This window comes from Castanea sativa, chromosome 10, assembly GCF_040712315.1.
Source record: "Castanea sativa cultivar Marrone di Chiusa Pesio chromosome 10, ASM4071231v1".
In the NCBI taxonomy this organism is placed as follows: Eukaryota; Viridiplantae; Streptophyta; class Magnoliopsida; order Fagales; family Fagaceae; genus Castanea; species Castanea sativa.
Genome location: NC_134022.1, coordinates 18,409,527 through 18,424,122, shown reverse-complemented (window position 1 = coordinate 18,424,122; position 14,596 = coordinate 18,409,527). Strand labels below are relative to the sequence as shown.

The 14,596-nt window shown below is 32.8% G+C and overlaps 1 protein-coding gene across 2 annotated transcripts; it reads right to left on the bottom strand.

The window, feature by feature from the left end:
• Window positions 1-1,643: 1,643 nt before the first annotated feature.
• On the bottom strand, window positions 1,644-3,168 carry LOC142613951 (universal stress protein A-like protein). Of its 2 annotated transcripts, none has more exons than XM_075786472.1 (4): window positions 2,712-3,168; window positions 2,409-2,518; window positions 2,050-2,168; window positions 1,644-1,895 (listed from the first exon to the last, which is right to left on the bottom strand). In XM_075786472.1, exons 1-4 carry the CDS (start codon window positions 2,893-2,895, stop codon window positions 1,811-1,813), a joined length of 498 nt encoding a protein of 165 aa, XP_075642587.1. In that variant the 5' UTR covers window positions 2,896-3,168; the 3' UTR covers window positions 1,644-1,810. The 2 variants fall into 2 exon arrangements, with proteins under 2 accessions (XP_075642587.1, XP_075642589.1); XM_075786474.1 differs by having other exon boundaries at window positions 1,644-1,930; window positions 2,712-3,093.
• Between the last annotated feature and the right edge of the window lie 11,428 nt (window positions 3,169-14,596).

The following is a 14,596-nucleotide window of genomic DNA, read 5'->3' as shown; positions in this document are numbered from 1 at the left end:
ATAATAATGGGTTGGGGGCCGAGGTTTTGGGTTCAAGACCCATTGAGTGCATGTAATTTACCAATCCAAAAAAAAACTTGGAGATGCTATGCCCTTGCTTTGTATTCCATTCTTTTGAGGGTTACCCTGCTACCTTAGTAGTTACAACTGTCAATGTGTTGAGGTTATTGTTTTGTATCTGGATCATCTTTGTTCAGAGGAAAAATGAAGCTGCCCTGCGGAAATGATTGCCGAATACTCAAACCTAGTGGGTGGTCTAGGAGTACAATGATTGAGGACATCGTATAGTGATGAAGTAGTGATTTGTTGTGCTACAAGTATTTGATTTTCCATCCAAAGGGTCCACTTCTACACTCAGGAATATATTAGGAATTGTGTATTAATGATCCTGTACAGCTGTTAGGCAATCAACTGGTTTGACTTAGTTTGGTAGCACCTCGAGTGTGTGCAGGTACGCCTTCCTCCTAGCTTGTCTGCTTTGTATTTGAGTATGGTTGACAGAGTTGAATGTTTGGTATAGAGTAGTGACATTGTAGTGGAGATTTCCTATTTGTATTATTTTTTTTTCTATTATTGTGGCCTTAATTTTGGTGGAAGTTGAAGCCTTCTGCTATGGCATTAGATAGGATTTGTTGCTTTAATTAGGCTTTGCTTTCTCATGTGAATTTTAGTTGGAAAGTGAGTGAGGGAGGGGAGGAGAGATGCTCTTTCTGTCATGCCTCGTGATATTAAAGAGTAATAAGAATGTACCTTTTCACCTGGAAGAAAACAAATAACAATTAGGACAGATTTTATCCCCAAACAAGTTTGGAGAAAAATAACTCAAACCTACCATGCAGAGACTCAAACAACCATCCACTTATTTAATTAATTTAATGAATCATATGATTAATACACAAGTGGTTTTATGAATTGCCGAGTTTGAGAAAAATTTGTCTTAAAGAAGGGAGGAACAAATTTTTGTGTTTACATTACGTCAAAGAAGAAAGGAAAGAATTGAAGATTCACATGTTATAGGTTGGTAGAGAGAATTGTATAAATAGCTACTGTACATTATAATGTATCATATTATCCTTTGAGAGGTGTAGGAATATATTAATTTCTAGTATTGTTTAGATATCTGATTAGCCGACCTGTTTAGATTGTAAGCCAGTTGTTTTGGCAGTGTCTGCCAGTGGCATTGGGGCCTACTTTTGCATATAAACTTTAGTAATACCTTGTCTTGTTCTAATATTCTCTGCTAACATTTTTCAATTGATGTTATTTTTAATAAGAAAGTTGTCTTTAGCTAGAAATTTCATCTTGCGATGTATCCTTCTGGAGCTTAAAGTCAAAGGTTGATTTTCAAAGGGTGAGATGAGAATATGATTCTCTAGAATTAGCAAACAGCTTTACCAATTCTCTTCAAAGTCTTAGCATTCTTGTTTCATTTAAGTAGATACTAGGAATCACATACCATAAACTTTATATCATTTCAGTTTTTTTGTTGGTGCATTTTTTCTATTGGGAACAAAGCATAATTTGCCATTCCCGTATCTTTCTTTTGATGCAACCACATCCTTTTATGCAATGTTGTGCTCTGTTTTTAGTAAGACATTAACGTATAAAATTTTCTCTGGCAAGTATATATACAACATATATGCTTATAGAAAACCAGAATAATCACTATTATTTCTTTTGTCCTTTTTTTTTCTTGCAAGATTTGGACAATATGTACTAAGCCTTAAGCCACTGATTACAATCATCAAGCCAAGTCTGGGTGGTGAATACTCATTCATGGTCATAAGCTAAGAAAAGGACATCTAGAAACTCATTTATCATCTGTATGCTTCACGATCACGACAGGACACTTCACATGCTTGGCACAGTAGTCACTCACACTCCCAAGAAGAGCCCTGCTAATATAAAAAGAGAAGTAATTTCTTTGATCCTAATAGACAAAGAAACCCAAAATAATATGAATAAGGTAGAGTTCTGAGTTAATTGAAAATGATTATCATCACTCAAAAGTTTCAAACAATACCACAAACTTAATGTCTATTTTGGTACCTCTTAAAAAAACCATATCCATGGCTTCCCATTACTAGGGTGTCAGCCCCAAGTTTGTTCACGATACTACATATCACATCCTTGGCTTCTCCACTTCCAGTTATTTTCTCCACGTTTATCTGCACAGAGTCCATCAATAACTGATCAATACTAGGAACACTCTTCTTTTCACAATATTTTTCATTACTTGTTAAAGGTGGTAAGTTGTGATTGAAACAATATCATTTTCATACTACCCATCACTAAACAACTTTCATTATAAACCAATCACAAGAATTTATTTAAGTAGTTATGAAATTGTTTATGTCCCTGTACTTTTTGAACTAAAAAGGCTGGTGTATCAAAGAAGAGAGGTTTACATTGGTGCCATAGCTCCTGATGACAGATTCTGCTCTTGTCATCACTGAATTCACCAGGTCACTGCCATATTTTTCCAAGGCTGAAATAACATCACTGGAAAACACATACCCTGTAAAATCAAGTAATCTTTCTCTATCAATATGGATGCACTAAAAATTGGCCACAGAAATCACTTCTTGCAGACTAATTTTGTTGTTTCATTTCAGTTCAAATCGAGATTAAACTAAAATCATATAGTGACTTTATATTCAATAGTAATCAAGACTATAAAAACTTCTTCAAAGTGAGAAACAATTGCAAACCTGCAGCATCAAAGGAGGTGTATACAGGAGGTGGTGGTTTCACATAGAGAAGCACAAGGGTGTTCCTGCTATTATGAGAAACAAGGTTGCTGAGACACCATGATAAGGCATGCATGCTCTCCTTGCTCTCATCCACTGCCACCACAATCTTGCTCTCTGTGTTCTTCATATATGTTCCTTCCATTCTCTAGGACCTTAAAAAAAGTGTTTAGCCTCAAGTCTCTAATATATATGGCTCTTAGGAATTTCCCAGCCTTAAAATGTTGATAACAAAGAGAATAGGAATCAACATTTATAGCTGTTAGTTGTTGTGGGTTTTGTTAGTCATTGTCTTCCTGTTTTCAAGTTCTGTGGGAATTTTAGATTAATTTACATAAAATTTACAATATTATTTGTCATGGGTTCGAAACTAAAAAGGCTATCTGATAGTCAAACATTAATGAAAATATAACAAAACAAGTGGGAAAACCTTTTTGGTTAGGATGAACATTATTAAACCTAAACCAAAACCAATAGTCATGCTATGTTTTTTTTTTGGTACATCTTAAGGTCAACATCTTGCTGAGCAAAGCTTAGCCACTGAACCAAATATCTAACTAGCCAAAAGGAGCTTTTTTTCCTTTTTTTTTTTTTTTTTAGAGAAAGCCACGTGGAGCTAAGTATACCATATATGTTGCATTCATAAGCTGATCCAATAATCCACTAGCAGGTGTCACATTCTTCATGAATGATTTTATACTGTCTTATTCCTTGAGAGAGTAAAAGTACCAAGCTTCCCTGACAGATTCCAGAATTTGGGCTAGCCGCTTACCCGTTGGATAATGGGCTTTCTTTTTTCTTTTTTGAGAAAGGATAATGGGCTAATGATACAACTAGATTCAGTAAATTCACACACAAAATTCAAGACCAAGACCCCACAAATTGAACCATAGAAAGCGTCATTTTTTTTTTTTTTCTTTTTTTTGGAGGATCAATCACTACGCCTAAAAGGTTCTATCACAAATATCTCCTAATAAAATGAGTATAAATTGATGGAAAAAAAAAAAAAGGAATTTCATCACAAATATCTCCAAATAAGATGGGTATAAATTAAGGAAAGTTTTCTCGAAAAAAAGCTTATCAAATTCCTCCTATATTTTTTTTTATTGAATTTAAATTTTAAAAATCTAACCGTTAAATTGCATGTTCTTATTATATTATTTATACTTGCAAAATTTCAAAAAGAATCAAAGATCAATGTTATTAATAAAATATTAAAATTTCAAATTTTTGTGATTTAAAATTGTACATAAAAAATAAGTTTATTGGTCGAACAGTAGATAACATCTTATTTTAGCGAAATTTGACATGTATGTTGAGAACATAAAGAACATGCAATCCAACCATTTGATTTTTAAAATTCACAACAAATAAAAAAATATAGAATGAGTTTGAAAGATTTTTCTCTATTAGTTTAGAGAGAAACCTTGTAAAGAAATTAATGGAAAAAAATTTTAATTTCATATTTACCTGTTGATGAAGGTCAAACCAAATGAAACTATTGGGCTGCTCGGTTCATTGTACAAAGCAGGAAATGGTCATGTTAAACACCCGAAAAATGCAAATAATTGAAATAAAACACTGGATAGTCCAAATTGGCTTGTCTTTGATATTACTTGTGCAACTTGAAATGAAAGGTGGTGTCATTTTCTATAGGGTATTAGCTTCAAAGGAGGACCCCATTTCCTGATCCATTAGCGAGTGGTTTCAAAACCACGCTAATCCCTATAGCCTACAACTATATTCTTAAATTTCCTTGCATGGAAAAGAATATTTTTGCTTAAGAGGTAAGGAAGGAACAGAGAGTTTTTTTTTTCTTATTTAGATAATGATTGCTCGTTTAGAAGGCTACTCCTACTGCAGTGTGACAGCTTCAGCTGCTTGGGCTTGGCCCTCCTCTTGTTGGTAACGAATGAACTTGACGCTTTACCATCTAGGATGACAAGTCAAAGACCAAACTGGCCATGACTAGTGACACTAATCCTTAGTGCTAAACGAGAAATAAACTTGACTACTTAATTCGGGTTCTTCTAATCCAAGTAAGATTTTTTATTTTGGCATATAATTCCCTAAATACAAAACTTTTAGGTTAAATACAGAAATTATCCTTATGGCTGTTTGGAAGTTTAGAGAGGGAGGAGAGTAGAGGGGAGTAAATGGGAGGAGAGTAGTGGGGAAGAGAGTAGAGATGAATGGTTATCCTCCACCTTGTTTGGATGTTTTTAAAATTACTAAAGGAGAAAGAAGTAATTAGCCCTTCCTCTTGTTTGGATATTTTAAAAATTAGAATGGAAAGGAAGGGAAATGATTTAAATATACAAATTCACCCCTATTTGAAAATGGACTTGCAAAGTCTATGATTAATTTGTTAGATTAAATCATTATTTAATCAACATTCTCATTCCATCAAATACCACTAATAAAAATATAAAACTACTATTAACTATGTGTGTACCCAAAATAGCTTTAACGAGATGGGCCAATATTTGGGTTCACGACTTATTTGTATAGTGGGCTTAAGAATTTCCTGCTATAGGCAGTCTTTGGCTAGGTGACCCAATGACACCCCCTAGTTTTGTAAACTCCCCTCTTTTTCTTCTCGAGGTTACTCTCTTTCTTACTGACTCTATCACTCTTTTTCTTTCTGTTTTCTCTCCTAGATTGCCAGCCCCTTCTTCTCATTCTATTCTCCTATTTATAGTATAAGATGAGTGGAGGGGTTATCATTATTTCCGATCTCACTCGTGTGGGTGTGATCCAATCTCATCATTTCTCATCAAAAGATGTTCCATTGTGGGAGTTGGTTTAATGGCATTGGAACGGGTTCCAACATCTAAAAAAGTTATTTAGCAGCGATATTCCCTAAGGTAATACCAAGCTACCGAGCACATAGACCGTCCCGAGCTAGTGCATTCCCAATGAGGTTATAAATTGATCAGCATGCATTTGCTTCTAATACGCTCAAGGCTAAACGGACCTAGTGTGGTTTCTAGGTGAGATTGGGCCTTAAAGGGTGTTTGGACCGAGGCCCAAGATCCAATGGGTGTGAGGTCATGCACTGTACCACGAGGCTATGGCCCAGGATCCAGTGGGCCTAGGAGTATTCCCTATACAAACTATTATAAAATAATTTTTATTACCTTAAAAAAAATTATAATAAAAATAAAAGTCCTTCATAAATTTCTACAATTTCCTTGCATTTCTCACCAACCAAACAAAAAGCTAGCTTCACCTCAGTCTATCATATGACATCCAAAAAATAAAATTAGAATTCAAAATTTTCTAAGCAACCAAACAAAGACCCCGAGAGAGAGATAGAGACCATCGTAAATGCAATCGAAGATTTGGAGGAAGGTAGCGGCGGAAACGACGGCGTCGAGAGTGATACCATTGCAACGTACGGACAAGGTGGAGATGAGAGAGAGATTGGCCAATTTGATCAAGGTGGAGTAGCTCTGGAGCTTGACAAGCTTTCTAGGGCAAACCAGGATGGCTCCGAATTCCAACAAGGCGAACCATTGACCGGGTCAAGTCGGGACCGTGGTCTCCACTGACGTGTCAGAGCACAGAAAAAGTCTTCGGAGCTGCCATGGCTGCTATCGCCGGATCCAATGTCGTTGCCTTCAAATCCGCTGCCAATTCAATGGTTCCGTTGATTGTAATAAATTCGCTTATCAGTTTTGCCAATGGTCTCCGGTTTGCGGCAAAGTCGGATCGGGTCAAGCCCGAAGTCGCATCGGCCTCCACTGCACATCGAAAAGCTCATTTTTTTCGTTTGGTAAAAAGCTGATTTTAATTCATTTTTTTCTCTTATTGTGTGCATCGTATTATTTGTATTCATAAATGAGCAATTAGGGATTTTGTTTTTGCATTGATTAATTGAAAGTGAACTCTCTTTTACATTACTCTGTTTGGTTGCCCAGAAAGTTGGAGCAATAAAATTCAAAAATTTTAAGTTATTAGTTGATTTTTTATTATTTATTTTTTTCATTTTCATGTCTTTCAATGGTTTTTAGTGAAAATAACATGGTTGTTTAGCTTTAGTGTCAGTGAAATAGTGAGATTCAATTTTTTTTCATTCACCTTAAATTTTCTTAGGAAACAAACAAAGATTATTTATATAATCGATTTGTAATTTTGTTAATTTAGAAATAGTAAATTAGGGAATTCATTTGGTCAATAATTTATCTACTCTACTCTACTCTACTCTCCCTTCAAGTCTCTCCAATTTTGGAGAATTAAAAATGAGGGGTTAGAGGTAGTTGAAACCCCTCCAAACCAAGGAAGTCAATACCGTACCGGAGGTTGTACCGGTTTGGCCTACGGTACGATATATTTCGGATACCGGTCAATACCGGTGTACCGTTTCGGATTTACCGCTATTTTTTACTATTTTATATAATATACAAAATTATATTTCTAACAACTCAAAATATCATTTTGAGAACATTTTATATATATATATATATATATATATATATATATATATATATATATATATATTATATATATATTTGGAGTTATCATCATTAATATAAGTGAGAAGCTAAAAAAAAGAAAAAGAAAAAAAAGACACCTAGTAAATAATCAAAGACCCACCCATTCAATAAATGCCAACCCATCTTCTCATGCTTTGAAAATATCAATGGGCAGAGGTCTTTTCTTGGGCAGACCGGCAGAGAACTTTGAAAAAAGCAAAGTTTCAAAAAAAAATAAAGAAAACTGAGACAGAAATATCAATGGGCAGAGGTCTTTTCTTGGGCAGACTGGCAGAGAGCTTTGAAAAAAGAAAAGTTTCAAAAAAAAGTAAAGAAAACCGAGACAGAGAGAGAGAAAGAGAAAGTAGCAGAGAAGAAGAAGAAGAAGAAGAAGAAGCCCAGACCGGCAGAGAGCTTTGAAAAAAGAAAAGTTTCAAAAAAAGTAAAGAAAACCGAGACAGAGAGAGAGAAAGAGAAAGTAGCAGAGATGCCAGAGAAGAAGATCGTCGCCGCCTTGAGGTCGAGAATGTCGAGATCGTCGCCGCCTCGCCGGTGGAAGGTGAGAGTGACAAAAAAAACGTAATTTTTTTCCGGTCCGGTATGCATTTACCGGCCGAAATCTGAAATTTTCCTCCGGTATGGCCGAAATGATCCGGTATGACCGGTATATTTTCCGGTACGAAACAACCTTGTTTCTGTACCGGCCAAGGTGCCGGAACGGTAAATACCGGCCGTACCGGCCGGTACGGTACGAAACAGACTTCCCTGCTCCAAACCCCTCCCCCTCCTTCCTTAAAAAACTTCCAAATAAGGTAATTAAATTACTCTCCCTCCCTTTACTCTACTCCCCCTCTTTTTTTAAACTACCAAACATGTCATTAAAGTTTGGGCTAATGCCAAGTACTACCAAAATTGTAAAAATATATATCCTATTTTCTCCCTAATCACAATTAGCTCTTTTTTTGTGTGGATAATTCGATAGTTTTGAGATGGGTATTTGAACCATAGATATTATTATTAGAAATATTAGTAGGTGTCAATTGAACTACAATTTGTGGTGTTGGATGCACAATTAAGCAACAGCTTAAAATCAGTTTATGTTGCTGCATAGTTCATAGGTCCGAGTCACATGTTTAGTAAAAGAAAAGAAAAAGACCATGGATTGGATGTTGTAACTGTATCAGGCTGGGCTTTACGCCTAGGCCTAATCCAAATGGACGTGACCTATAAAGTAAGACTTTAATTAAGACTGGACCTATTAAAAACTTAAAAATATTGGGCCATGGCTTATTAAAATATACATATTTAACCAAAAGTCATGGGCCACCTTATCTGAAAGTCCTTCTCTGTGATAGTAGCCCTAAATGAACTTTGAAGCTAAGGCTTCTTCAACTACTCTCATTCCTGGTCAGGTTGTTAAATTCACAATCATCCTTTGTAATAAACCTCTTTCCTTAGTGACCTCTTATTAGGGGTAAAGAATTGCAGATATATAGAGGATAAACAAGTGGAGACTCAAAACTTTTATATCAGACCCACGCTAATGTTTCTCAAAGCGAGTACAGCCTTTTACTTAATAGGCCTGTAATACTTTCGTGTGCCTAAGCATTTCATTTAAATTTTTTTTTTTTCATGTTCCCCCACCCGCCCCCCTCCCCCCTCCCCCCTAAAGAAAAATTTTAGAATTCAACTAATTGACACTTTTTGAATTTATATATAATGAGTGAGTTTTTAAAAAGTTGTATAGTATAAAATGGAGTAAAAAAAATAAGTTTATTTAAACAGAATTTACTACGAATATCAATAAAAATACTCAAGTTTACTTTGATTGGATTATAAAAAGATTTGTTTCTTTGAATATGTGAATGTAGAGTTATAAATTATTTTTATTTTAAAATTTCACCTAAAAAGGATGCAGAATCAATCAATCACTAATGTATTTTTCTTTTTGAAAACATGTGTTATTATAAAGGTTAACACGATTCTATTAAAAACCAAAAATTCACCATATTAAAATAATTTTAAACAAAATTAAAACAAAATTTTTTTTTTTTCGGAAATTTTGATAATAGAATTTTAATCGAAATAGAATAGTATTTAATTTTAAAAAAAAACTTTGATAATCAAGCTTACTAAACCACATGATCAAAGCACTTTGTGGCAGATGAGGAAAAAAAGAATAAGAAGAAAGGGTGCCTATTTAGTGTAAATGAATATGATTTGAATTTCAAACTGTGTTCGCTTATGGTATTTTCGAAAATTATATAGAGAGAGAGAGAGAGAGAGAGAGAGAGAGAGGGAGAGGTATGTGTGTGTGCTGACATTTGTGCTTATCCCTTCTTGTTCTTATCGCCTACCCTACAATTTTGGATTTGTCTAATTATGTGCAAATGCAATCCTCTTATTATGGAGCTCACAAATGGCACAATCCAAAGGGATATTGCATTTGATTTTTGAACCTTTAAGCAAGTTGGTGTGCCCTGTGCCTGTGGGGCCATTGATGTTAACATCATCAACCTGATCTTACCCGTCCACTTATAATTAGGATTGTGCTGTCCACGTCTTTCATGGAAATTTATTTTTTATATGCAAAATTAATATATTAATTAAGTGGGAAATAAAATAGTACGAGAAAACTATATATTATCTAATTATTTTGTTTAGTCGTGGCGCTGCAGGCCATGCTATCAACGCCACGTGTACTTACAAGAATTCTTTGCTTTTGTAGGTGTCATCAATAGATTGGTTGTAATAAGCGTGATATTTATGCCATTTTCATAAAGCTAATCTTTTTTTCTTTTCTTTTTTGTGATAAATCATAAAGCTAATCTTAGTAATGAATAGTTGAAACTTGTTGAAAGTTGTAACACAAAATTGTTTTGGAAAATAATAATAACAATAATAATAAATGATAACAAAACTAATAATATTATTAATGTGTCAGTAAATATTTTTTGTTTTCATCTCAGCTTTAAATAATAAATAACAAAAATAACAAAACTACGTCTTTAAAACGCAACTAACTTTTATATAAACTATCAAAAATATTTTTTTTTATCTTATATTTAATAAATAAGTTATCAAAAATTATGGACACCAAATATTAATTCTACTTTAACTTATATTTGTCTTTGTATTCTTTAGATATTGTTAATAAAATAAAATAAAACATTGAGAGGGAAAAAAAATAGATAATTAGCGAGTGCGCCCAATAAATCACAACTAGCTAGTGGCTACTCATATGGATACTTTTCGGTGACCGCATTTTCTATTTTCTAATCTAAAAGGTGGGGCCCAGAGTTTAAATTTTTTGAAGTTTAGATGATTGGGGCCATCGATTGGAGATCGTAGGTTCTACATTCAAACCTAGTAAGGAGAATTTTGAAATGGCAACGAGGGACAAGAAAGGGTATAACAATTATATATATATATATATAAAATAAAAAGGTTATTTTCATTGCAATAATTTCAGTCTGTCTCATGGAAAATGTGGGGGGTAAAAAGACCCTGATGGGGATGTGGGCCTTTGGGCCATGCTAAGGAAGGCCGACCTGCTCTTGGGTTTGGAATTTGTTAGTACTACGGGTCGGCCCATACGCCGAGGATCCGAGAGTACAGTTGAGGGTGAATTTCTCCTCGAACGGACACTGAAGGACCAGGGACTTCATGGTAAAGGTTGGGGAAGGACACGGCCAAGACCAATGGTTAAAAGGGGTGAACCCTTGAATGTCCTGGAAGCACTGATGTTAGGGAAATACCAAAGGTAAAGGCTGCCACATCCGCATTAAAGACCCTGCACCTACCACCCTGGCCGCATTAATGGGGAAGTGACACCTGAACAGTAGAAGGGAAACTTCTGGTTACTATTCAAAGGCACTGAGAAAAGAAATATCTAGGCTAAGGGGGAGTTAGGGCAACACGTGTACAAATTATCAAAAAGAAGAGTATTTAAGGAGCAACCTAGAACAGAAAATGGGGACTGACTTTTTTGTAATCAAAAAGAAAAAGAAAGAAACGAGGGCAAGAGATAATATAAGAACAACTCTCGGCTTACGTCCGAGGAGGTTGATTTACCATATTCCTTGTTGTTTTCAAGTGTTAGTAATCTTTGACTTGTCATTTAATCCTTAGTCACTTCTAACCTGGGTTCCAAGCCCACACTCTACAAATTCATATCGTTTAAGGCTCATTGGGCCTGAGCCCGTAACTGTTCTTGGGGCCAGGTGCAATTGTGCGCTTACAGAAAATATTAAGAGTGATTGGTACATTATTTTAAACACATGTTTTCAGTTTTTAAACAATATTATACGTATTTTTACATATTTTTTCACCTATACGTATTTTCAAAAAAACTAAAAACTATTGTTTAACACATGTACCAAACGAATCCTAAATATATGTGACAACTTTGCCCCTCTGGACTTAGATATCTATGCAAACAAAGATTTTTAAAGGCATTAAATACTAGATACACAAGTTTTAGTGTTAATTTTTCATAGTAATTGGGTTAGCAAAAATCTTATTTGGATTCATCATTAATATTACTTTTCTACTTATCGTTAACAACTTTACTATGATAGTTGTAAAATTTTTGTGCCTCTAGAGTTATTGATATTTTTTTTTAAATGATAAAGGCATATTTTTACAATCAATATTTTTTAATACCTTTAGTTAGGTTTTTTTTTTTTTATATAGTAATTTTATCTTTCATGTCTTATTGGTGGATGCACGTACCATGTAGTTTTTTTTTTTTTTTTGGAGAAAGAATGCAGTTTGATATTTATCTAGTCATTTTGCTTAAGCACAATACATGATTAGTGAGGTAGTGCAGCATCCTTATACTTATATAAAAAAGGAAAAAAAAAAAATTTGTCTCTTCCTTTAATACATGCAACAATTGATAAAATAACTTATGTAGTTTTGGTGCATGACCTATTAAATGAATCATATGACTTATTCAAATAATACACATGAATGGTTTTTGAGTCATCACAAAATGGATTGGAATAGATTCCTAAAAAAAAAAAAACTTTTTTATATTATAAAATTGAAATTCTAAAAATATTAGGATATGCTTGGCATAACATGTTTTAAGTTAAGCTCTAAACAATACCTTCAAATAAATTCACTAATGTTTTAGGAATATTTGGACTTTGAAAATTCCCATCTATTCATGTTGATAAGCTTAGTAGTAGACACTCGAGAGTACTTTTCAATAAATTTACTAGTTAATGATTGTTAAATAAAAATAAATAAATAAAAACTATCGACTTTAATTAAAAAAAAAAAAAAGAGGTAATCATCATCTAGCTTCTAATTATTATAGTTGCCTGCATATGCTGATTACAAAAATGATTTTTTTTTTTTATTACAGTTAACAAAATTAACTTTGTGCGAAGTACTCAAGGCCTCAAGGGGAGTCTTTCGTAGAACTATTTTTGTAGCTAATGCAAAATTTCCATGAGAGTTCCAAATCAATCGTGTTTGACATCATTATCAACATGAAAAAAAAAAGCCTAATTTTGAAAGCGGCAATGATAATTTTAAACGAGAAGAAGACGATGCTTAGGGAAATAAAAGAAGGTCCACATACTTCCATTTTTTTTCTTTCACCAAACCAATGAAAATAACTCTTTTCCAAATAAGTTCATGTTGGATTTTCATATTTGTTGCCAAACACATAACTTCGAAACTTCCTAGGCTCTTAAGAAAGAAAAAAAACAACAAAAATCGGAAGGAATATATATATATATATATAAAGCAGAAGTCAAGAGAAAGTTGATTCTTACAATTAAGGTTGTTATGGCATGCAGGAGAAAAAAGCCTACTTAAAATTCTACCATGAAGAAAATTTAATCACAAAAGTCCAACCGTTACACCATTTGAAAATATTTTAAACTTTATTGTTTTCATACCAAACGTGCATGCTCAGTCTCAAACCTACATAGTTATTCGTACAATTTACAACCACACAATATTGAAGAGAAGACCACCAAATTTATAGAATTTAAGGTGATTTTTTTTCCATTAAGGTTGATTTCAGTTTGTCCACATTTAAATTTTGCTTCTTAGAGTATTTCTACATATAGAAATTGAAAGATTGTTTCTTTGTATCTATACATTGGAATTTTACCTTATATGATTACTGAATACGCTCTCTTTAGTTTTCTTGATTGTTATAGATCAGCAGAAACAGATTATTAAAGCTGTGTGTATCTCAATGAATTTTATAAATAGCATAATTACAAGTAGGACAAATGAACATTGCCCGGGTGAATTTTAAAGTATTTTATTGTATTATCATATGTAGTTGATTGTATTTTAATTATTTAAGAAAATTTTGTTTGTTGCACGTGCTAAATGCTAGTATGTATATAAATAAAATAAAGAGATTAGCAGATGAAATATATATATATATATATATATATATATAAAGAACATCAATGCAGTTCAACCTTAGCACCTAAGTTATTGCATAAAACTTTAAATGGTTACATCTTTATTATTTGCTTTTGTTAATTAATATTATGTTTTAGTTATTCTTCAAAAAAAAAAAAATTATATGTTTTCATTAAAAAGCAAACATGGAAATATAGCATAAAAAAAGTGATAATATCAAACCATTGTGATATTACAAAATCTATAGTATTTATGGTAATAATTATTTTATCAAATTTTTTAGATAAGATACAAATATAGGATAACACTTATGTTCTAGAACGTTTAAACCTCAATTTTCTTATTCAATAATAGCAAGAAACTTTACTAGTAACAGTGGCGTTATACTAATGTATTTTATCACTTAAAAAGAAAGATCTATATGCACTTTAAAAAAAATATATATTTAGATGAAATTTTTAAAAAGCTATATTTTCTTAAAACTAGTGTGTAACCCAGTACACAAGCACGGGTACAATTAAAATAAAAATCATAATTACACAGTTTAAATTATATATATATTTTTAGAAGATGTTCAAATTATATGTGATATTAGCTTACACATTTTTTAAATCATGCATTTCTAAAATATGTAATAGTTTCTCATTATATATATATATATATATATAATTTAGAATTTTATTGGATTTATATTCTTTGGTTTTTGTACCTAATGATTCACTTCCTACAAAAATAAAAAAAAATTATATGGATACATGGCGCAAAATTAAATTCCAATTAAAATTCAATTTAAAATTTAATTGAATTTGAACTCTTAGCTTTTTACTCTTAACTAATTTGCAATGTTGTGCATATGTACATGTATAATTTAAAACAATCACAATTACAAAGTTCAAATTATACATGGCATTAGCTTACACTTTGGATTTAGGCTTCTCAATTTTTACATTCAATAATTCACTCGGTACA

Coding starts and splice junctions, on each gene's coding strand:
- LOC142613951 (XM_075786472.1), bottom strand. CDS start 2,895: ATGGAAGGAACATATATGAAGAACACAGAGAGCAAGATTGTGGTGGCA. Junction 2,519..2,711: donor CACCTCCTTTGATGCTGCAG/GTTTGCAATTGT, acceptor TTGATTTTACAG/GGTATGTGTTTTCCAGTGAT. Junction 1,896..2,049: donor GGATATGGTTTTTTTAAGAG/GTACCAAAATAG, acceptor TTATATTAGCAG/GGCTCTTCTTGGGAGTGTGA.